The 24159-nt window shown below is 46.9% G+C and overlaps 1 protein-coding gene across 1 annotated transcript in view; it reads left to right on the plus strand.

Moving 5' to 3' along the window:
• The window catches only part of Slit3 (slit guidance ligand 3), a 595100-nt gene that overhangs the window by 375482 nt on the left and 195459 nt on the right, over positions 1–24159 (plus strand). The window contains exon 5 of the mRNA XM_016005185.3: positions 19426–19497. Within this exon, the coding sequence (XP_015860671.2) occupies positions 19426–19497 (72 nt within the window). The remainder of the gene's footprint in view (positions 1–19425; positions 19498–24159) is intronic.

Below are 24159 nucleotides of genomic sequence, written 5' to 3' on the forward strand. Positions count from 1 at the left end.
AAATGTATATGCAAATGTGCACTAAAGTATTGGTTCATTTTTAATTGGCTTTCCAAATGAGCACGAAGAAGGCCTGTGCTTGGCTATGTGCTGATTCAGTGACAAGAGTCTCCTCGACGCTCAGTGAACAACTGTGTTCTTGCTCATAGCTCTTCCGTTTCCTCCCTGTCTGCAGATCATACCCAGACACGACCCCACGGGCCCATCACCTCCACTCTTCTCAACCACATTTCACTTTGCCGGGTCCAGCTACCCTACTCTGCATCCTCCCTTTATCCCTTGTTAACCATGCCTACGTCAGCCTGCTTCTCGAAGGAGTGTGTGCCACGTGCTAGGCTTTCTCAGCTTTTACTCTGCCCCCACTACAGTGCATGTGACCCTCACAGATGGTGGTGGTAGTGGCGGCTGCTATTTAAAGCCTAGGTGGTGGGCAAGGCATGGTGACCCACACCTCTAACCCCAGCACTTCAGAGGCTGAGACAGGAAGATCGTGAGTTGGAGGCCAGCTTGGGCTACTTTGCAAAACTTAAATCCTAAGTGGTTGTATCTCCCATCCCAGCTCCTGATTCAGACAGTCTGGGGTCAGATCTGAGTATTTCCACTTCTTAAAGGTCCCCAGATGATGTTCACCTTTCTGATCCAGAGGCCAACTTTGACAGCCTCTGTGCCATCTTTTCACTCCCACATAAGCTTCCCTCCGTAATTCCTGTTCCTGCTCCATGAGTCAGTCCATCAGTGCTCCCCTTCCCCCAGCTGCCTAGCCTGGATCAAACTCATCCCTTCCACATCCTCCCCTCATTTGACATCCAGTGGGTCTCCTCACAAACTAAAAGTGCTCATCTGTGGAGCTTCTTATCTGAGTCTGATGTCTGCACTGTTCTCTAAGCTCCGAGAACAAAGATCTGTACCATTCCATCCTTACTCCTGGTCCTAACAACATCTCCCTTTGAGTAAATGCTCCAGGCGTGCTCAGGGACATCAAATGCATGAATGGATGAATGACTACAGTTTACAGTGATTTATAGTGTACTTCAAGACTGCTAGACCAAAGGATTTCAAATTGCCCGACACAAAGAAATGATAAATTTTGAGGTGATCAATATGCTAATTGCCATAATTTAATCATCACACTGTATACATGCATCAAAAATCATATTTGTGTGGACAATTATTACATGTCAATTTTAAACTCAATTTAAATTCAAAGGAAGAAAAACGATCCATTTTAAATGTGGGCAGGGCATTAGAAGGACTGTTGGTTCACATGGCACATTGCAGAGCGGTGGACAAGGAGGGGGGGGAGCTGTCTGGTTAACCAGATCAGCCAGGTATGCCTTGGCAGCCAGATAAATGGCAGCTGCTAAGTCAGCCCTCCCTCACATCCTTGCTCTGCCCTGTTTGTACAAAACTGAGTCACACTTGGAGCAGATGGGAGCCTTCCACAGACTCTCAGACCTGCTTCTTGTCCCAGGCTCAGGGACTGTGGCAAGTCCTTCGTCTCCGGGGCCTCTATCTATGACGTTTCCCTATCTTTGAAGCATAAAGACTTGAGACTTTGGCTGTGAAGTTTGTTGAAGGCCACAGTTCTGAGCGACAGTGGCTCATTTTAATTAGGTCCAATGATGATTAGAGTGTGTGGGATTTTCCTTTTAACTTGGCCCGGTCATGGCAGCCAAAGGAGTCAGACTGGAAGGGTGAGCTGAGCTCTGAGTTAAAGATGGAGACCTTTGCTTCTCTCGGGGGTGTCTGCTTGGAGCCATCCTTCCTTAGTAAATGGGAAGGGGGTGTCTCTGTAAAGGCCAGAGTCAAATTCTCAGTGAGACTCATAGATCCAAGAAGAACAAGAGGTGCCTCACCTGCTTCCTGTCCCCTCTCTGGGGGCAGCATCCACCCAACCGTGTGGATGAGGTTTGGGGACTAGAATATGCAAACTTGGGAATGTGCATATGTATTCTGGTTGAGTGCCCCCAGAAAAATGTACGTCCTGTCTGTCATTCTCTCTTTAGCGTCTTCCGGTTTCCACGGTGACCCTGAACCTGCAGGCTAGTGCTCACTGCCTGTCCCCGATTTATAGTCAAGAGGCCAGACAACAGCAGCACCAATGAGTGCCCTGCCCGGCAGCATTTTCAAACTTCTTTCTTCACTGTTTGTGACTTTACGTCTGTACCTGTCACAAGGCCTTCCCTGTTTTCGTTCTTAGAGAAATATGTTGGATAGATACAAAATTAGATTAAGAAAGTATTAGAAAAACTAAAAAAAAAAAAAAAAAAAAAAAGTGAGAGAAGTAAGAGTCTTCACTTTCTTTGCTAGACCACTTAGTTAAAAAATAGTTTGGAGGCAGGCTTCTACATGACAGATTAAGAAGATCTTTATCTCCATCTTTTATTGCTGTGTGTGGAGTCAAACCTGGAGCCTTGCTCTACTGGGTGGCCCTACCTGGGTATCTGGAGTCACATTCTCGCCCTCTCTTAAGGGGTCTCTTAACCTGTGCCATTTGTTTGTGGTTCTATTTACTAGGACCCATGGGTGTGCTTTCCTGCTGTGGGTGCCACAGAGGGTTCAAGATATTAAGGAACAAGCTGGGGGGTGGGGGCTTTGCAGGTTCAGTGGTGTGAGCCTTAGAGAAGTTGATAAGAAGAATTGGAATTGAAGGATTAAAAGAGTCTTAAAAAGCCGGGCCATTATAAGGCCCATTACTCTCCATACATTCTGGAAAATCACATGAATGCAGAGCAAGAGAGGGAGGAGGGAAGAAACTGGCTTCCGTTCAGAACGTCAATTATGCCCCCCTTTTTTTTTCTTTAATTCCTTTTCACAATTTATTTGACATTTTGAACAGTGGCCAAAAAAGCTATTATAACTATAAAACATATTCATCGGGATAAATCTCATTAGTTGAAAGATTTAATTAAAGTATTGACATGCTTAATTGATACGTGTAAGCCAAGACCATTTTCATGTCTCATTTCCATATGCTTTCTGCTTTAAGAGATGCAAGGAGCTGTATCTTAAAAAGAAAAGAGAAAGAAAGAAAGAAAGAAAGAAAGAAAGAAAGAAAGAAAGAAAGAAAGAAAGAAAGAAAGAAAGAAAGAAAGAACTCCCTCTATAAAATTGCTATAGGTTCATCTGCTCCTGCCGTCCCCAGGGACCACTTCCTGCCACTCTCCTTGATCCCCAGCCAGCTACTTCTCTAAGTGGCACTGTTGGGAGTGAAGGTGATGTACATCCAGCTTGAGTGCCTGCCAGACCCTCTTATGATCAATAGGAGAATATTTATATTAATAAAGCAGTGAGTTAATTAAATAAAACGGTCCTCTGGGTAAACTTAAGATACTAGAGGATGGGTAGAGATCAATACATTCAGCCATTTGAACATTAAGTATGTGCCTTGAAATTTTATGGGGCTTTTAAAAACTTGCTTTGTAATGTAAAAAGTTTGAAGCCTCCCACAAGTCAGCTCCGTTCAAACCTTGTGTCCGGCTTCCAGAGCTCAGACAGACAGGACAGGGGAGCTGCTAGAGATGCGAACTCACTCAAAAAGGCCCAGCCGTCCTCCCCCTGTCCTGAGAGTGCCCCTCCTGGGTGGGGAAGTTGTCGGGGGAGACAAAGGGTCGGCTGTGGTGCAGAGGCCGGGGCTCAGCACAGCTCCAGACGCAGGAAGAGCACTTCATTGTCCCAGAGCTGTGCTCTCCTCCTCTTCCTGGTGATAGGGACTTGGGAGAGCCTTTGCTGGCCTGTCTCACACACCCTCTGGGCTTCTACCTGGGGTTTCCCCTGCTCCTCTGCCTCTTGGAGCCGGGTGCTCGGGAGTAAGTGTGTATACATACCTCTGTCCTAATTGACTTTTCCTCTTCTCTGTTTTTATTGTTTCCGCCTCACGGCCTTGGTCTCCCTGCTTCTCTATCTGCCTTTTTGTGTCTCTCTAGCTGTCTATCTCTGTCTCTCATTTCCCTCCGTCTGTCTCTGTCCTTCTCCCTATCTGTCTCTCCTTTGTCTGGGGACCACTGATTCCCAGACTGAGAGTCCACACTAGCTCTACGGACTTTGCTCCTACAACAGCCACCCCACAGGCTTCAGAGACAGGAAGGGAGCCCCCATGTTCTGCCTCAAGCAGTCGGTCTGTAGAAGTGATGTCATGCCTGCTGTACCCTTCTGTTGTCTCTCTGGACTGTGTCTTCTCATTGTCCTAGCTTTGACCCACAGCACCACCTAACTCTCCAGGTACGCTGTAGTCACCCTAGTAATGGTGATCTTTGTTGAAATATAAGCCTTGAAATGGTTTGAAAAGAGCAATAAGAATTCTCTTCTCCATGGAAGTAATCGGTGTCAGGAGCAACAAATTTCAATTATCCTTGCTGCCTTGAGGGACCGTCACCTTTCCCTCTCGTAGCCCTTTGCAAGGTGGCCCACATCCCCAGCTCCCTCCCAACGCAGAGGATACTTTGTCCCTGAGTCCTACAGGGGTGACTGACCTACATTCTGCTCTCATCCCAGATCTGCTTTGGGTTCGAAGCTGCTCCTGATCCCCCTGTCAGGGCTTCAGGCTCACAGCTGCCCTCACTGGCCCCCCAGGAGCCTTCAGGTTGGCCTCTCTTTCCCTTCTCCTGTGACATCTCCTATGACTCCCCCCAAGCAGAGCAGTCACTGCATGGTCAACCACTTCCCACCCAGCGTCCCAGATGCTGGGGAGCTGGGCTGCTGCAGCCTAGGCTCCCATCTTTCTGTGGCCCCTCTCTAGTCCAGAGATTGGCCAGATCCATAAACAAGAGTCTTCCTGAAGGACTATTGGAAGGGTTGTACAAAGGCTGAGTGGGACCCAATCATTGCCTTCTCCATGTTGAACTTGGCCTATGCTGCTTTCCAGTGTTAGAGCCCTTGTATGCAAGAGTTCATTTCTCATCACTATAACAAAATCGCTGAGACGATCAGTTTGTCAAGAGAAAAGGTTTTATGGGGGTTCCATTCAATGACCTACTGGCCCTATTGCATCTGGGCCTGTGATGAGGCACTACAAGGTAAACAGAGCCCATTTGACTCATAGCCGTGAAACAGAATGAAGGAAGAGGGCACCTGGGTCCCACTGCTTCCCTCAATGGCATACTGCAATGATCTACATACCTTCCGGTAGACCCCCAGTTCTCTTAAGGTCCTCTGTCTACCTTTTGTCTAGCCTTTTGAGAGACCTTTGAGATCCAGTCCACACACCGTTTTGGTCTCTGGGGAAAGAAGGCAGGAACTTAGCTGTCCCTAGAGTGTTTGAATGTTGACTTCAAGAGGTTCAAATGGTGTTAATTTTTAGTAAGTGTTTCCATGCGCCAGAGAACAAACTGTGAGCTCTGGACTCATTCACCATCTTACAGGAACTCTCTGACCTCAGTAATTTCCCGGCCCCTGTTTTACAGAGGAGGAAACCAAGATTCAGACAGTGTAGCCTGGTCATAAAGTCACTCTCCTAGCAGAGGCTGGAGTTCATGATAGAATCTTCCAGATACTGAGCTGAGCTGTCACCACTGTGCCTCCCTGCCTCCTGAGACGGGTGTAGAAGATGTCATATTTCCAGGAGAAGGTAGATGGCTTAGGGGTAGCCAGTGAGCAGACCCAGGGAGATGAAGGAGGAATTTCTGAAGAAGTCTCACCTCTACCCCTTTTCTCCCACCATGGAGGTCCTTTCCTCTTTGTCAGAGACTGGAGAGCTTATTGCGTTTGGTGCCTGACTCGTGGGTCACATTCACCACTAATTGATTTCTCTGGATCCGCCTAGTGCCCATGTCCTTCACCTCAAACTTTTCAAGCTAAAAGGCCAGAAGCAGGCCTGGAATTAAACAGTAGTGTTAACCTCAAACGAGGTGTAAATCTATCGACCTGCATCCATCTTTACATAAGCAAGACAACAGTGTCTCTCCTTTCCTCCGGCATCCACGGTGTGAATCATTAGCAATAACCGAAACTGCTTTGCATAGAACAGCAAATATTGCCGGGATTGTGGCAAGAAATGTATACTGTTAATATGATGTGATGACTTCAGTGCCTATGCACGTCAGCCGGTGCTGGGCTTCCGGAGGCCAGCCTTGTCGTTCACGGCGTTGGGCGCTTGCTGAATGGCTTTCCTCCTTTGGTTGAAGATGATTTTGAGCCTTTCTGAAGCTGTATCGATTTTATCGGCAGATGGCCCCGGGATAGCATCTCACCTTCACCGTGGAAGTTTCATTTCTTTAATGGGGTTCTGAAAAGCTACAAGAAAGAGCAGGTATATATACAAGCCACATCTCCTTGAGCTGCAGCCCTGAATTCCAAGTTCCGGCCCCTGAGCAGCTACAGCCAAGGCTCAATAGTACCTCCCTACCATCCCCCAGTGCACCCAGTGCACCCACACCCTTCAAGGAAAAAAAAAAATAAAAAGCCCGCATGGGGTAACCTCAACACTGTCTCCCTTAGAGGAGGGCTAAGGGCACTCTGTACAGACAGTCTCGTGGAGGGGATCTGAAGCTCAGAGTCGCTTTTCCCTGTGGTCAGCTTGGGTTGTCAGGGTTGCAGTGCAGTCCACATTTAGGGACGGGCTCCAACTTCCCAACCATCTTGAAGGCTTAGCCCTTCTAACTTCCTCTCGTCACATTTCCGCCCTCCCATAATTCTCAGTATCGGGAGGGTTTCTGGGTCTTGAGCAGCTTGGAATGGAGGAGTCAAGTCACAGCGTCTCCTGTTCCCAGAGACAGCGTGAACCTTGGCCCTGCCTAGCTCCCACGATGTTCAGCTCCTCTGTTAGTGTGTGCTGAAAGCATCCTGGAGCATGGCGTTCCGTTGTTACCCTGGGCCCAGCAAGTGCCAGGCTTCTGAAGGGTAGCAAGGGGACCTTCTTGGTGAAGAAGCGTCGTCAGGCATAGAACTCTTCCTTCATCGTTGATTCCTTTTCTAATCTGCTGTGTTCTTTGAGGCCAGGCCTCCGCTTTCTTCAGAGGAAACAGGGGGTCATGTGCCTAGCCCGCCTTCCGGTATGACTGCTCATTCCCACACTGTGGTTCGCTGAACCTCTCCGTGAGGCCTCGTCTACGCTTCCTCTTTGCAAGTCTGTGCTAGTGACATGACTCACCAAACATAATACTCCCAATAGGGAGTGGCAATAGACAGACAGGGAGGGTAGCAAGGTCTCTTTATAGTCAGAAGGAACTAACTGGATGTGGGGGATAAAATGGACCAAAGTTTGAGATGTGTTCTGGATCCTCCATGAACCAAGTAGCAGCATGAAATCATTTTTACTTAAGGTTTTTTTTTTTTTTTTTTGGTTGGGGGACAGGGTTTAGAGACAGGGTTTCACTGTCTATCCCTGGCTGTCCAGGAACTTACTTTGTAGACCAGGCTGGCCTCGAACTCAGAGGTCCACCTGCCTCTGCCTCCTGAGTTCTAGGATTAAAGACATGTGCCACCACTGCCTGGCAAGATTTTCTTTTTAATCCATCCAACAAATATATTTTAAGATATATACAGAATATATATATATATATATATATATATATATATATATATATATATATATATATATATATATCAGCAAAAAACTGCATGAAGCTGAGGTATAGGGGGCCAGCAGAAAGACCATGCAGCTTCCGAAGCTGCCTCCAGTATGTAAGCTGAAGGACAGCTAATCCCTCTAGATCCAAACTTCCTTCAGCCAGGAACCAGCTAATTTGCCTCTGGCTTTTTGGGGAAGTCAAATTTAACAGGAGCTTGGGACCGGAACTAAGTTAAAAGGACCACATTGGAGGTGATCTTCCCTTTTGTTGGAAAGGTTAAAAGGACATGAAAGAGAGATTGAATCATTTCTATCCCCACCCCCTCCCTGACACAGACAGAATGGACTCAAGTTCTAACCGAAAAATATCAATTTACTAAAAACAAAGTCATTAGAAACAGAGTTCCCCTCCTCTCAATTTTTGTTAATTATGCCTAAATGTATCTCACTCCTGGGACTGTCGGCCTCTGAACCTAGGCTATCAGTCCTCAGGCTCAGAGGCAAAAAGAGGGGCCCAGTTAGCAATTAATCACCAAGCAGGCCAAACGCACACGCCTCAGTTTAGAACAATTCCATAAGAGCCCCCGCTTCCCCACCGTCACCTCCCCCTCGCTCACAGGGTTTCATCTTCTAATGGTAAAAGCTTTTTGGCATGGGAATGTCTTTGTGAAGAGGAGAGGACTCAATTTGGGCCATCTCTCCAAAGAAGACATGGGGACAAGGACACTTCTCCAATTAATCAGCAAATGCCTGGCTCCAGCATCGGGCCAAAGGATCGATTTACATAAAGCTACTTCTTGAGATGAATTGCCTCCCCCTCTCATCCTCATGCCTTCCCCCTTGTCCAGCCGGCATTAGATATGCTACTGGATTTCAGATTGACAGTGTCAGCTACGACAATCAAATTAGGGATGAAAGCCTCAGCTGGCTGCCAAGAAAGAGGCACGGAGAGGGAGGGGGTGGGGAACAGAATAATATGTCAGGCTCAGGGGAGGGTAGATTGCACAGAAGAGAGCCTGTTTCCCCAACCCCAGGAGGCAGACCCATCACCTCAGACAAAGAGAAAACACAGAATGCATGTCACCATTCGTTTGGACCGGGTGAACCCTTCCCCTACACCAGGTTAAAGATAAGCCAAAGATTCCATCAAGCCTAAAACTTGGCGTGGCACTATCTCAGGTACAAAATTAGAGATTTACAATCAGATTTTTCAGGATCCAATTCCACCACATCCAAAGCTCAGTTGTGACTCTGCTAGGTGCCTAGTGACGAGTACATGTGGCCATTCTGGCAGGTGCATAGTGATATGCATGCAGAGGTACATGATGGGTACATAGTGATGGAGGGACTCTGACAGGTTGTAATTACTGTACCTATACAGGACTCTCATTGGTACCTAGTGACATACATACACAGGGACTCTGACAGTTACATGGTGATGTATATATGCAGGGACTCCGATGGGAGCATAGTGAGGTGTACACAGGGGGACTCTGCTGGGTAAGTGGTGATGTGTACCCATAGGAACTCTGACAGGTGCATAGTGGGGTACCTGCACACAGACTCTAATAGGTGATGTACAAATGCAGACTCGGATAGTTGCATGGAAATGTACATGTGCATGGACTCTGGAGGACCTGCATGGCTGTTGGGATCCTGCTCCTGCTTCCTGGACCACTCAGTGGCATGAGGAAGGCTAGACTGGAAAAGAGGGCATAATTGGGCTGCTAATGAGAGCTCCCCAATCCCATCTAATGCAACTGCCTTGTCGCTAAATTGTGATAATCCTAGGGATTAGTGAGCTGTGGAGAAGCTCAGACTCTGCATCCTTTGCTGGAGATCATCAGTCAATTATAATGCTGCTTCATTAACAAAAAGAGCATTAGTTGGAGTTGCGGCGAATAATTAAATGAAGAAAGTTTTTGGTTTGGACTGGAAGCATTTGTTAACTCTGCCGGCCCTGGAAGAGTGATAGACTGAACAACTGGAAAAATTGTGTGATGGAAAGGAGGTCCTCAGGAGGGATGTCTTAGTTGATTGAAATGTTTCAAGCTGGGGTTTGCTTCCCTGCATCTGTGAGTTTCAACCCTGCTGTTGCTATATCCAGACTCTCAAGTCCCACACTGAACCCCTCTAAAGATTTGCCCCTCTGAACTCTGAGAAGCCATGAAGCTATAGCTCCTAACCCTTATTCTAGCACAGCACTGTCAGGCAGCAGGAAGTAGCTACAAATGTAGCCATTGGCCATTTATGATGTGCCCTGGTCCAGTTTGGTGTGCATGTGAAATACACGTCAAGTTTTAAGGACTTGCTACAAAAAACAATCTCTACATTTTTAAACTGATTGCATGCACGTGACAATATTTTAAATGCAGTGTTTTTCAAGTGCCTTACTGAAATTAATAACAATGCAGTTTTGCACATTTATTTATCATGCAAAACACACACACACTTACATGTGGGGGCCCACAAAGGCCATGGTGAACATATGGAAGTCAGAAGGTATCTGGGAGTCTGTTCTCTCCTCCTACCATATAGATCCTGGGATCAAACTCAGGTCGTCAGATTTGGTGGCAAACACCTTTACCTGCTGAGCCATCTTGCTGGCCCTTCAGTCATTTCTTTTTCCCACTTTTAATGTGACTAATGAAAAATTTTAAGTTGCATCTGTGGCTCATGTTACACATCTGTGGTTGAGTGCCATTCTGTAATTAGCAGATTTCCCAAAGGGTTGACGGTGTCTGTCTCTTCAGTGGTCACAATCTTTAGCTTACCAGTCAAATGAAACCCAGGGCTGAAATGTCCTGGTGACCAGATAAGTTGTTTAGTGTTGGCTTGTTGGAAGTTAGTGTATGTAGCCCTGCACTGGTCCAGTTTGGTGTCACTGTTACCCACTGTCCTCAGTGTGACTTATCTCTTTACTTTCTCAGCAGACCCCCCACACACACCAAGCATTTGAGTTTGTGCTCTTTAGACTGTCTGCCTAGAAAGGGACACAAAGGATGCCTGTGTTGATAACTAATCAGAGCAAACCAGGGATCTCTCCATGTACAGCCTCCTGTACCCACTGCAGTTTAACCGACTCTTTCCTTGTGTGTGCTCAGAAGCCCCAGTGTGTTTGGCACACAGGCCAGCATCCTGGGCTCTAGCACAGTATCTGATCCCAGCTGCCCAGCCTAGCTGTCAAGCCCCTGTGATTTCTCCCCTAGAGAACCTTGTAGAACACTGTAGGAAACCACTTGTCTGAGAGGATCCTCCAAGAGTGTCCTAATGCAGCAGTAAGCATCTCTCCCGAGGTCTGGGAGAGTCCAGAGGCAAAGGGCTCTGTGTCTTCCTGCCATTCCTCTAGGGTCACAGGGAAGGGAGAAACACCCACTGCCCCCTCTCCCTCCTAGGTCAGCCTCCCCAAGGAGCAGTCTTCCAAAGTACAAACTACGTCTCTCTTTCCACTTGAGACTACTCTGACACTCTGTTCACACCACAAGCAGTTTGGCACATTGCCAGCAGCCTTCTAGACCATCTTTACATCTAAGCACCTTTGCATCTAGGGCCCAATATTTTCCCCAGAGACAGGCTTCACTTTTTAAGACAGTAGGGTATAGTGTGTCAGCCTTGTACTAATCAAGTGAGGATAATAGGGTTTAGAAAGTACTTGCTTTCCATTTTCTGTGATGCCCAGTCTAAAATGTATAAGTACAGGTTGGAGCTGAGAGCATTGAATAGATATCCTTAAAGAGATACAGCCTGTTTAACAGCAAAATTGGGATATGAAGTTGGCACCTGACATCGTACATGTGATTCTCATGCTCGTTCAAATGTTTGATTCCAGGCCCCATCAGGTATCTGGTGCAGTAGATCTGGGGTGGGTCCCAGGAACCCACATTAATTTTTTATAAGAAATTCGTACATATTTCAAGGTAAAGGGTAAGCAATGGGTGAATTTTTTCTGATCACTCGGCCCCAATAACTTCTGGCCAGCCTTGTTTCTTCAGTATCTCAATCCAGTTCCCTTCTTCTGGATTCTATTGAAGAAAAACCTGGACACAATCACTGGATCCTGAATGGCCTCAATGTCTCTGAAAGACCAAGGTGAAGTGAACCGAATCATTTATGATACCATTCTCATTTCTGACTAAAATAATTTAAAGAATATTGGCAGTACAACCTATAAATTCTGACCAGTCGTCTGAGAATGGCTGACCTGTACCCTGTTCGTGCTCAGCCACATCTTCATCCCGCCATGATTTTTTCATAGGTCACTCTGAAAGACAAAGCCTAAGTTCCTGATGAAGTCAAACTGCGTTCCCGAAAGTCTTGGGGATGCAAGCTGGCATTTTTCTCTCAAGGTCTCAAAACTCAAAATAATTTTGGGTCCTAAGCAAAAGACAAATTCATAAAAGTAGTGTGCATTTAGAGGCGGGCTTTCTTCCTGTCGAAAAGCAAGTAGCATTAAAAATATTGCTCTCGGTTCTAGAGGTGTGCAGGGCATATTTTATATTTGTCACTGTCCAGGAGTCTGTTTCTTTGTGTCTAGGTTAACTAAGAAGTTCCAGAAGAACCAGTGAGTGAGTGGTCAGTCCTGTTTGCTTCTGTGTGTGGCACATGGTAGGCTCTTGGTTGGTCTTTCCTGAAGGAAGCAGAATGTAAACTGGCATTCAATCCACTGCTCTTAACCACCCGAATGATATGGGAAGTTTCTGGTGAGTGTGTAAGGAAAGGCCGGACCCAAGCAGCCTTATTGATACCTTGCGTTCACTCTTTCATATCAAGGTAGGAGGAAATGTAGACTCCTACAGTGAAAGCCGGAGACACAGCTGGAATGCTGGGAAGTGATTGTGGGCCATTCCCTGCCCCTCCACAGACATACTTTGATTCTCTGTGTCCCTGAGACAGGTGACAGTTCTCCAGGAAATGATTCCATTACACCATTGTCATCTCCCTGCGACAAAGGACACCATTGACTAGACATACCCAGCTTCAGGGAGCCAGGCTTTTTAGCCGAGACATACGCTCGCTGGTTGCTCATTTGATATTGACGGTGACCCAACTGCAAATATATAATCTTGCTTATTAAGATAAATTGCCTGCAGAAGAGATTTACCTATTAAGATAAATCTTCCCTGAAGTCCACACAGTAAAATCCTCAGGGAATAATTTTGCCTCCAAGTCTGTCCCTCTTTCCACATAGCATCAAGTAAGGAAAAACAATGTTTTCCCTTTAATTCTCAGAGCAAAGTGATCCGTCACAGGAATATCATACATTAGGAGTTGTGGCTTTAGGGAGGGGAAGCCAGGGTTCGTTTTATATAAGGAGTGGTGTTGAGAATACGAGAAACACTAGATCTGTGGCTTGCTTGTCAGAAATCTTTAAACCCCTAAACGGGTTTTGATTGATACGTTCAGTGCACCAATGGGAAAATTCCCTCCTACTAGGCAGAGAATGTGAAAGTAATTTTTAACATATATTCAGGCCAAAGAGAATCAGCTTGGTAATCCACCACCCTGATCCCAAATTCAATAATAGGTCCAAATATAAACGCTTTTTATATCATGCTCTACTTTAGTTTGGCTAATCGAGAGTTGATGGATTTTTTTTAATGCTACTGAAAGGGCACCATTGAATAGTCTCATGCGCAAAGGGATTGAAGCATTGGACAAAAGAGTTATAAATCTCATTGACTGCTTCTTGTGTGGGCTCTTAATTCCTGTTCGGGGAGCGATGTTTCAGTCCGCTGCCGACTTCCCGGTTGAGAATTGTCTTTGAAGCTGTCTTATCAATGAGTTGTCTCCCTGGTACTGGCTTCCATTCCCAGCAGCTTTTGACTTAACTGATAAGTCTCATAGCTAGGAACTCTTCGGCCATTCGCCCTACATTGCTGGTGTCCCTCACCCTTACATTAAGGAGGGCAGCACAGGCTGGAAGTTTGAATTCTCTTGGGTGGTTCCTAACCAAGGATTGTCTGGAGCGCGGCTGCAGAGGCCAGCCCCCTTGATTGCAGAAAGGCGTTCGTTCTCGGGTCCTTTCTCTCTCAGGTCCAAGAGCTAAGGCTGAAGGAGACCTCAGTTAAGTTTCCCTTTCTTTCTTTCTTTCTTTCTTTCTTTCTTTCTTTCTTTCTTTCTTTCTTTCTTTCTTTCTTTCTTTCTTTCTTCCTTCCTTCCTTCCTTCCTTCCTTCCTCCCTCCCTCCCTCCCTCCCTCCCTCCCTCCCTCCCTCCCTCCCTCCCTCCCTCTCTCTCTCTCTCTTTCTTTCTTTCTCCATGCCCATCCCCTGCTGTATTACTGCTCTCTGGACTGAAGTCCTGAGGACTTTGTTAATCCACTGTTTAACCCTGGAGTCCTGGCTTCTCAGCCAATTCAGCCTTTTTCTCTTTCTTTGTCTCTTTCTTCCTTTTTTCTTGTATTGAAAATAGAATTTTTTTTTCATATGATATATCCTGATTATGGTTTCCCCTCCCCCTGCTCCTCCCAGAACCTCCCCACTTCCCCTCCCATCTGGATCCACACTCTTTCTGTCTCTCCTTAGAAAACAAACAGGCATCTAAGGAATGATAATAAAATAAATAAGATAAAACAAAAACAAATCAGAACAGGAAAAAAGGAAACAAACAGAAGAAAAAGAGCCGAAGAAAAGCACAAGAAACACACATGTTCACACACACACACACACACACACACACACACACACACACACACACAGGAATCTCATAAAAACATAAAGCCAGAAGCCATAATATATATGCAAAGACCTGTAAGATTTAAAAAAAAAAAAAAAAAAAACCCTGACTCAGCACTGAGACAGAGAAACTCCAAGGATGATGCTGTTGAGTTTGTTTTGTGTTGGCCACCCACTCCTGAGTATGCAATCCACCCTTAAGAGTGATTTGTTTCCCGGGGAGGCTCCCTTGGAGGAAACTTTATTTGCAAGTGGTGATCAGTTGGAGAGAGCGTCTGGGTTGGGGGTGCGGGGACATCCCTTGTCTACTTCTCCTTTCAGCTCCAGGCCTCGGCTGATGCAGACCCGTGGAGGCCCAGTGCATGCTGCCACAGTCTCTCTGAGTTTATATATGTGTCAGTCATGCTCTGTTTAGAAGGCCTTGTACCCTTGGAGTCCTCCATCTCCTCTGGCTCAAGCACTCTTTCCACCTCCTGTTTGGCTAAGTCTCCTGAGTCCTGGGAGTGGGGGGGGGGGGGGATTTAATGGAGACATCCACTTAGGGCTGCGTATTCCAAGGTCTGTCCCTCTGTGTTTTCTTGTTGTGTGTCTCTGTATGTCTTCCCATCTGCTGCAGGAGGAAACTTCTCTGATGATGGCTGAGCAGGGCACTCATCTGCTTCTCTAGAGGGTTTCAACCCCTTTCTTGAACCAATCTCTATTGTTTCAACCAGAATGAAATGATCTGGAATCAAATATGAAGAGTCCTTTGTCTGGACAAGGGAAGCGTTCATTTCCTCCCATGACTTTTATGGAAGGAATACTAATAACACAAGTGTGTTTTATTCTGTGTCCAGTTTTAAGTGCGTGTCCTGCGGGTGATGACTGGGGACATTTTTAGATACATAAATCCAAACCTAAATGAGGAAGAAACTCGGGAAGTAAAAGCACCATTTGCAGAGTGTCCTCCGTGCTCCAGGTGCACGAAGTGCTGTCCATGTGTCCCCATTCTGTTCCCCCAGTTGAGGAAGCTGATAAACCCGTGACCCCATTTGAAAGATGAGGGAGCTAAATCAGAGCACTGAAGCAGCTTGAATGATCATACAACTTAGAAGTCACGCCGTGCACTTCAGAAACAAGCACTCACAATGTTTCTGGAAGTTCCCACCCATCTTACAAGTTTATAATCTTATAAGTCTTGAAACCTTGATGCCTATCTCCCATCCTCCACCCCCATCCCTACGTATAAACTGCCGTTTAATACAGACAGGTTGGAATGAATGTACCCAAGACAAGTGTACCCACCATAGTGTTTTCAACCGAGTCCTGCAGGGGTAGGGGTGGAAGGAAGGACTGTCACTCACCGTTACCCTGAGAACAAAGCTTGCCTGACATTGCGGGGAGAGCCCCGGAAGCATTTCAAAGGCTCCTCTGGAACTAGACAACCTTTCAATCCATTTATCAAAGTGTCCGCGGTTCCTGCTTCAAGGTAGATGAAGCAATAATAAATTTGCCAAGAAAGTTAATCTGTGTCCAAAGCATTTTAGTAAATTAAAAAGGTTGCGGGAGGGCTGGCTGGAAGTGGGATAGATCCGTTCTTGCCAACTCCTATTTCACTTACTGTCTCCTTAATAAGTCCTCTTTGGGCCTGTGTTTTGGGATGGAATAATCAGTCGGTTAATCATTTTCCGGAAGCTGGGAAATGCACGTTAGCTAATGCAGTTCTCCTTAGCTTTCAGAGGCCTAATTATTTAAAAAGGCATCCTGATCCATAGCCCACTTCCCAACCAAGAAAGCCTTCCCGGCCTGCCATCTTTCTTCCTGGCACCCTAAAAGGCTCACCCCACTTCACACAGCCCAACCTTTTCTTAACCTGTGCCTTCCTTTTGTTTAAGGTGGGGAAATGCCATTCTGGTCACTTCTGCGTGTTTCTTCCTCTTAGACACTGAAACCCGAACAAGCAATTGACCAGAACTAGGCTCTTAGGCATCATGAATAGATTTTGTTATTTTTATTTAATTGTCAGCCAAAATGGTTGCTCTTGTCTCTCCCAAGGATCGGACTTAACAATAGCTCTGTGCTCAGACATCATGCCGAGATAAACACACTATTAGGAAACCTCACAAAGGCCCTGTGATAATTGTGAAGGGATGGTTACCGAAAATGAAGCGCCTGGTCCTGAGCCCTCCTCCACACCCCATCAGTAACACCATTAAATCTGTCAGTTTGTCAGCCCACTGGAGGTATTTATGAAATCAATAGACAATCCTGCAGATGCATGGCTGCGGCATTGTTAGCCATAGAAGAGAGGCTCAATAGAAAATAAAATTAATAAAATTTACAAGCAGATTGTCACGGGGAGCGGATAAATTCCCTACCATCCACTGTTTTACTCAGCTAGGACAGGGCAAATACAGTGACAGGCAGACGGGAAAGAAAGCCGTGCCCTTTACTGGGTTCTTTAAAGTTGAAACAAAGCGGGGTCCATTTACAGGAAGGATGCGGTGACCAGAAAAACCAGAGCAGCTGTTTCACCCAAATTCAGGGTTTTGTCCGAGGGCTGCCAATGAGAATTATCTCCCCTCGGGACACCACCTCTTTCTGTTTAAGTAGCACGCTCCTCTCTTCATTGCCCCACACTGTCAGGCAGAACTTCTACATGACTACCATGCTTCCCCGGTACGTTTCGGAGCATGTGGTGTCCAAAATGGGTTAATGCCCTTTCTGGAAATAGGTGCCACCCCTCCTAGTTCCCAGCAGCGGTTAAAGCTGTCGGTTCTAAACCTTCTTCCTATCTAATTTCTTCCTCCTTTCCCCTGATTTTTCTCATCGGCCATTTATCAGACATGTGGCCAGACCCCATCTCCCTAGCAGCCAAAGATAACAGCAGAGGCTGAGAGGGTATTGGACAGAGGCTGGTGGTCTGGAGACCGACAGGCCTTGACAGGAAAGAGTGGGCCCATTGTGGCTGCGGGAGCCTCCAGTGCCGCCCAGATGCCTGGTGGAAATTGCATTAGTCGGATGACAGGACCTGAGCCCCCTCTGTGGAGGCTGATGGAGAACAGCCGAGTGGCCTGGGTGACACTGCCTGACCTCTGCCTGTCATCATGGGCTTTTGTTCAGCACTCCGACTCCAGGCTGGAGCCCTGCTCATTGAATCAGGCCTGGCTGGGGGAGCCTGCATCGGAGCTTATTATGCACCAGAATTTACTTACGTCGGTTGTCGAAAGGGGAAACTGACTTTGAGATGGGGGATCCACTCTGCTAGGCAGCCCCCAAGGTGTCTAGGACTCATAGGTACACCTTATCCCAACAGTAAGCCTTGGTGGAGCCTGAGAGTAGCCCAAGGCTAGCCCAACTGTCCTGAAGTTCAGCCAGCTGCTCAGAGTGTGTGTCACTTATCAGCAGGTGTCAGAAGAAGAAAGATAGATGATGTCTCTCTTCTGCTTTCTGATTTGCCCTCCTCCCGTTTTGCAAACTGTCCCTGTAGACTGCCCGAGTTTTGGTAGAATGTGGCCGTCTGGCCTCTTCTTCCATGTATGTATGAAATAGCTTTTGAGGAGGTGTCTCAAAAATCAGCACGTGAGCATCCATCACCAATCTATCTGTGAGAGAACTGGACAAGGATGAGTTTCTCCTGCGGCCAGCAAGCTCTCCCAGGAGGACCTTGTACCATGGAAATTCCTAAGACGTACCCCCAAGGGTATGAACAGAGAAATGTGTTCTAGTGTTTCCTTTTTAAAAAAATTCTTTTCACACTTTGTATGTATGTGTGCATATGCACGTGTGTACCCATGTCTTGGCACACCTGTGAAGGTCAGAGGACAACTTGTAGGAATCAGTTCACTTCTTCTACCACGTGGGTTCCAGAGATGAAATTCGGGTTGTCCGGCATGGTAACAAGTTCCTTACCTGCTGGGCGGGCCATCTTGCCCATCTAATCCTGATGTTTCTTTACATGACAGAAGTTGAGCCAACACCCACTTTACAATCACAGTCCATACAATGAACAGAATATACAATCAGATGCTGTGCTGCCATTAAAAATACTGGCATTGATGTGCTTGGTGAAGACACAGACAGATGTTCCTAAGATAGCGTGTGAAAAGCGGCTTAGGATAGGCCGGCTGTACATTAGGAGGTCACGCCAGTGAAATTTATATGCTCTGTGTCTAGTTGTTAGCAGTGGTTATGTCTATGGTTGGCTTTTTCCCTTCATTATTTGAGGGGTTTTCTTTTCAAAATCCCAGACATGTATATCTGTGTCTGTGAGTATGTGCGTATAGACACCTTTCATGTCTGAAAAAAAAAAAAAAATGCAGTCAGGCAGGCCCATCTTCACACGTGCGTCTCCTTGCCCCGACCTCTTTGAAGATGCTCCTGTAGCAGGTGGCTGAATGGGAATAGCCTCGCTGCTTGCAGTGTTTGGCAGGGCTCCCTCGGACGCCTGGGGCTCCGATGGGTCTTTATGGATTGATTACTCACTGAGATCCAAGCAGGCTTGAGGTCTGAATGAAAACAAACGCACGTGGTTGGTCTAGCAAAAACAGAGATGAAACCAGAGAACAAACCAAACCCAAAAAGCCTGCATGATTTGGGGGAAGGAAATCGAGGTGCTAGGGGATTCTTAAATCCTTCGATAGGATTTGGGTTGGAGCCAGCCACACACCACATTCTTCGATGCCTACTTCGAAGCAGCCGGTGTGTTGGTTGGCATCCCTCAGTGCAGAATGAGGGGTGAGACCCCTGTTTTGGATGGGATGTGTGGAAATGCATAAGAGTCCCTCTGTCCCTATCAGAAAGCCCCAATGACCAGGCTCAGTTCCAATCCCAAATGGCAAGAGCAGAGAATTTGAGCATCAAAGGACGGCCTGAGAAACGGGAGAGTGAGTGGTGTTGACCTTGAGTTAGGGAGGGATGTCTTGAGGGAAGGGGAGTAAGGGTCTTCTCCGGGAGGTGCCAGAACTGAATGGGGTGCAGTGTGTGTAACAAATAACCTGGAGTCTTGGCTCGTGGCCTGGAGGTGTGAGACCACCCACAGTGCCTGCCCTGAGGCAAACCCATCCCCTCCTAGTAACTATTTCTGCAAAAGTCCTCACTTGCAGAACAATGTATAGGCTTGTAACAGCCAGGGGCCTGAGACTAAACAACCCTCAGACACTTCTAGTGGGCAGCCCCGGCAGCCTCCGAGGGTTTTGTTATCGTAATGAGATGCGGAGAATGTGGTCTCGGTCCTTAACTGGTTTGCCTCTTCTCTTCTTGTTTAGAGATCTGAGCGAGAACCAGATCCAGGGTGTTCCGAGGAAGGCATTCCGCGGCATCGCAGACGTGAAGAATCTGTAAGTGCTGTGTTTGTTGCTTTGGAGCAGATAGAGCTCCCTTGGGCTCTCTGGAGGAAGGGGGGGCACTTTAGGTGGCTTGAGAGGTGGAGAGCTTCACAGAGCCCTGTTCTTCCTGGGTCAGAGCCTGGCTGCACCAAAGCTGCACGGCTGTGGTGCCAGCTAGCTTCTCCCACGGTCTTTGGTAGTTTGGTACAAGGGTTGTATGCAATTAAGAAAATGGAAGGGAGAGAGGGAGGGGAAGAAGGAGAAGTCACATTCCTAGGAGTCAGTCAATTCAAGCACTAATGATGACTGGGATGGAAGTGACGCTGGTGGCGACAGTGATGACGACGGTGGTGATAACGTCATTGGTGTAAACGGGCTGGACTCCAGCCCCTTATGAAACAGCATTAAAACTTGTGTCCCAGGATGTTGGGGACACAAGTCCAAGTCCATTCCCACTGCACTGGACTTTTCATCCGTTGGCTCTTCACGTTTTATTTTAAAAATCATTATTGATTGACAAGATGTCAAGAAATCATAGATAGGTCCTGGTACCAGTTCCCTAGTGGTAACATTCTACTTAACCCTTGTCCCATAGCAACACAGCAAGTTGACTTCAATGTAGTCCATGAACCCAAGTCTTCAGACTTTAATTTCCTTTGCACAGAGCAAGAGCAAGCGTGAACAGCTCTGCACAGTTTTACCATGGACACCTCCATGCACTGTCGCCGCAGTCCAGAAGCAGACTTGTCCCAACACTCCAGATTTGAATTTGCCTAATAACTGTGATGGGTTCCTATGTGACCCCACAGTTCCCTGGCCCTTGCCTTTAGAAGGTTTGCGCTTTCTGAGTCTCTGCCCGCAAAGCCATTCTGTGGGTTCAGAGCAGTTTGGGAGATGGGTACAGCGATACGGGGCTGAGCAAGCATGCCTGCCTATCAGCCTCCTTCATTAGCTTCTATTCCATTTAAGCGGTCTTGTGAGAGACTAAAAGGGGAGAAAAAAAAAAAAAAAAAACTACAACTGTCACTTTCCCCTGTGACAAATGGGGGGTTTTAGTTTGTGAACATAGCCAGGGAGCTAGTGATGGCTTCCAGATGCAGGCCATCTGCCTCCCCCACCTCCCACCTTGGGGGCTGGGGCCTTGTGAATCCTTTGGTGTCTGACATGCAGAGCGCACAGAGGGCATGGACATCTTTGAAAGGTGAGGCACTGGGAGGTAGAGATGACTTTGCCAAGGCCTCTGGGACAAGGAGGCTGCCTGCTCCTTCCTCTGGGGACGGGAAAGAGTATGTGGCAGAGGTGCAGCCGGAGCACGTGAGTGCTCTGTTCTGTAGACAGGTGGGCCTTACGTAAATAAGGCAGAGCTCCTGGGCTGGAGATGTCAGTAAGCAGCGAAGTACAAGAGCAAAGCCTGGTGCTCACCCAGGGGTGGCACCTTCGCCAGCTTTTCCAGTATTTCGTTTCTTGGATTCTAAAAACTTAGGACTGCCATGAACTCCGACCAACCCATCGTCTTAATTAATATCCCAGACTGTCAGGACAAGTGAAAAACAGAGGCCCAGAGGGAGAGAGACTGACTAACCCGATGTCCATCAGCTTCCCAATGACTGAGCCCCACGTTAACATTTTTTTTTCCATATGCAGAATGATCTGTGTGGTCCCGTGGTGGTAATTTTACATGGATCAGTTAACAGACATACTGTAGTCATGTATAAACAGAGATGTGTAATTGTCAGCTGCATTTATCGTTCTCAGGAAAGTAATTTGGTCCCACAGTGGTTCCTACTAGAGGAGCTTGGGGAACTTTAGCTTTCCCTTGGAATATCTGTAACCATACAAAGGCCTCAGGAGTCAAAGCTTCAAAATTCCCCAGTCGGTCCAGTAAATGCTGCCAGGCCTGTCTCCGAGACAGAGCATATGCAAATATAGAACCGGCGTCCTTTATCTGAAAGGCTTGGGGCCAGAAGTGTTTGTTTGGAGTTTCAGATTTTGTGGGTTTTGAAATGTTTGTATAAGAGACATGGTAGAAACAGGACGCAAGTCCAAACACAGACTCTCATCTGGGTTTCATATACACCCCACATGGACTGCCTGAAGGTCATTTACGTACAGTAGGTAGGGGTTTTTGTTTTGTTTTGAATTTTGTGCATAAAACCATTTTCTGGTATATAATTTTCATCTGCAATGTGCTGGAGACACGCAGAAAGGTTCAGATTAGGGATGTTCTACCTGGCTATAAGACTCAGGACCTGAACACAGGACTTTTCCTCTCTTTGGGTTACAGTCTTTTACCTCCCTGTGGTCCTGGGAGGGAAACAGACTGGTCACCTAAAGGAAGAGTTTTTAAAAAGAAAGAAAAGAAAACTAACGGAGGATGGAGTCCTCCACTCTCCTGTTCGGTTAGCAATGTACACATGGGGCAAAACCTGGAAGGGCCCAGAAATGTAATTCCTGTTCTCTCATGGCTTACCACGTGACCAGGGACAAGAAAGATGTGTCCTGAAGAGGATGCTCAGTAAAATGCTGATAACGTGAAAACTTGCACATGAGTGGCTGAACAGCATGAGGGGCTGTGGGAGGAAGAAAATAGTCTTAGGCAACAGCAGCCTAGAGGTTAAGAGCATGGCTTGGTTGTCTGATAGAATTATGTATGAATTCCATCTGTTTTGGTACCGGGTCTGTGACCTTTGGTAAATGCCCTGACACCTCTGAGCGTGAGTTTCTACCACGGTAACATGAGGCTAATAATTGGTCTTACCTCCTAGGGGTTTTGTGAAGGTTAATAAAATAATGCGTATGAATAACTCTGTGCAGTGCTTGACACATGATGGCGTTTCCAGCCTTCTACCTGCTGTGGCTGCTACATTCCTTTGTGGTTGTCATAGTGGCGCAGGCTGTATTTGTCTGGGCCTAAGCGATGCTCAGACTTCACAGAGTAAACTAGGCAGGCGGGGCAAACGAAGTATAGGGCGACACTGGAGAAGGGGATGTGTCAAGGGCAGATACGGAGACACCTCAAGAGACCTTTATCCTGAATGGCTATGGATGGGAAAGCATGCAAGAAGGAAATGCTGAGGGTAAGAGATGAAGTTCTCTCCAGTCGATTAAGATTAGGGCTGGAGCTTGGGAGGGAAGGAAAGAGATGAGAAACTAAAAGGAGAACCAGGAGGGACCACACCAGTAGAACTTGGTGTTTGGTGAGTCAATAGGGGCTGGGGAAAGAGTGTGAACTGAGGAAATCCAGGCTCAGACGCTACAGTAATAGCCAGTTCTCATAATCATTTACTCATGCGTATATCAAGATAAAATGTGAAAAAAAAAAAAAGATAAAATATGAGCTCCTGATGAATGCCATTTTGGGGCAAGCAGCAGAGAGTCATGTGTGTGGATCTGTGAGCTCTGCCTTCTCAGAGCTTGTTTCATAGAGACCAGAAACTCAGGAGGCAGAGCCAGGCTTGGAGGATCAGGACATGGCTAGTCACCGTGTTGGGTGTGCAAGGATGTCCTGTCTTCCTCCATGGACACTGTGAACAGAACACTAGTGTGCTAGAAAATGGAGGTGTCTGCCATCCTGTCTCGTCCTTTCTGATTGAGGGAATTTGGCAAAGCCACACTACCTCCCTGGACTTTCTTGATTTTAATATGAGGGAGGTAGATCAAAGGATCCTGTAATCCCAAGAGAAAATACCAGGTGGGTAATTGAAGGTGCAGGACTGGAGCTGACTGAAAATTCATGGAGGGTTGGCATCTGGGCAGAGGTAATAGTGAAGTGGAGCATTTAAATATGCATCTGGGGGCTGAGGGTGCACCTCAGTGGTAGAGTGCATGTGCCAGGCCACCGTTCTGTTCCCATCACCACTCTGAGGAGGGGAAGGGAAGGGAGCATCAGCCCATGGGCAACAGGAGGCACTTTTGAAAAGCGAAGTTTGCAGAAGACCCATGAAAGAAGCACACTTCTCCTACCCCTGGATCACCCACATGAGCTTGTTGGCCTTGTGAATCATCAATAGCCACATTTCAGGCTCAGGGAAGAACAGCCTTGGCTGCAGACTGTTGAAGAACAAGCTCTGGACCCTCCCCATGTGGCTTGGGAAGTACACTGCTGTTGATCTGTTACCTTGGGTAACATGTGACCCAAAGACAAACTATTGGAGCTCAGTACAAGCTTCAGACCAAATGGTATGTGAAATGACGACTGATTGGACCTATCCGTGGTGCTCTATGCTGCATTATGAGGAGAAAAAAAAATCAAAGACTGGCTGGGATTTTTAAAAGAGAGTTCTGGAATGTCGAGATGAATTCCCTTTGCTTGCCCTCGTGTGCCTTTCAAAATGAAAGAACTTGTGGCAACCCCGTTTTTCCAGATGATACAACTAACTTCCCATCAATGTGTGTGATTTAGTAACAGCTGGCAGACGAAATTAAGGCTAAGACTTTGCAGCCGGACTACAGTTAGTACTCTGGCTAGCTATCCTTGAACTCCAGACAGGATCTACCCTTGGTCTTCCCCTTGCAGCCAGCCCAGCAACAGGAAGAATGCAGAGTAGCCAGACACACTCCTCCAGAGGGCACCGGGCAGGGAGGAAAGCATGTGACTTTCGTCGTTTTCAAAACAAAGGCAGCAGTGTCTGAACCCTATGGAACTGGACAGTCACTGGCATGCCATGCTCGCGC

Source organism: Peromyscus maniculatus, chromosome 8, assembly GCF_049852395.1.
Source record: "Peromyscus maniculatus bairdii isolate BWxNUB_F1_BW_parent chromosome 8, HU_Pman_BW_mat_3.1, whole genome shotgun sequence".
Taxonomy (NCBI): domain Eukaryota; kingdom Metazoa; phylum Chordata; class Mammalia; order Rodentia; family Cricetidae; genus Peromyscus; species Peromyscus maniculatus.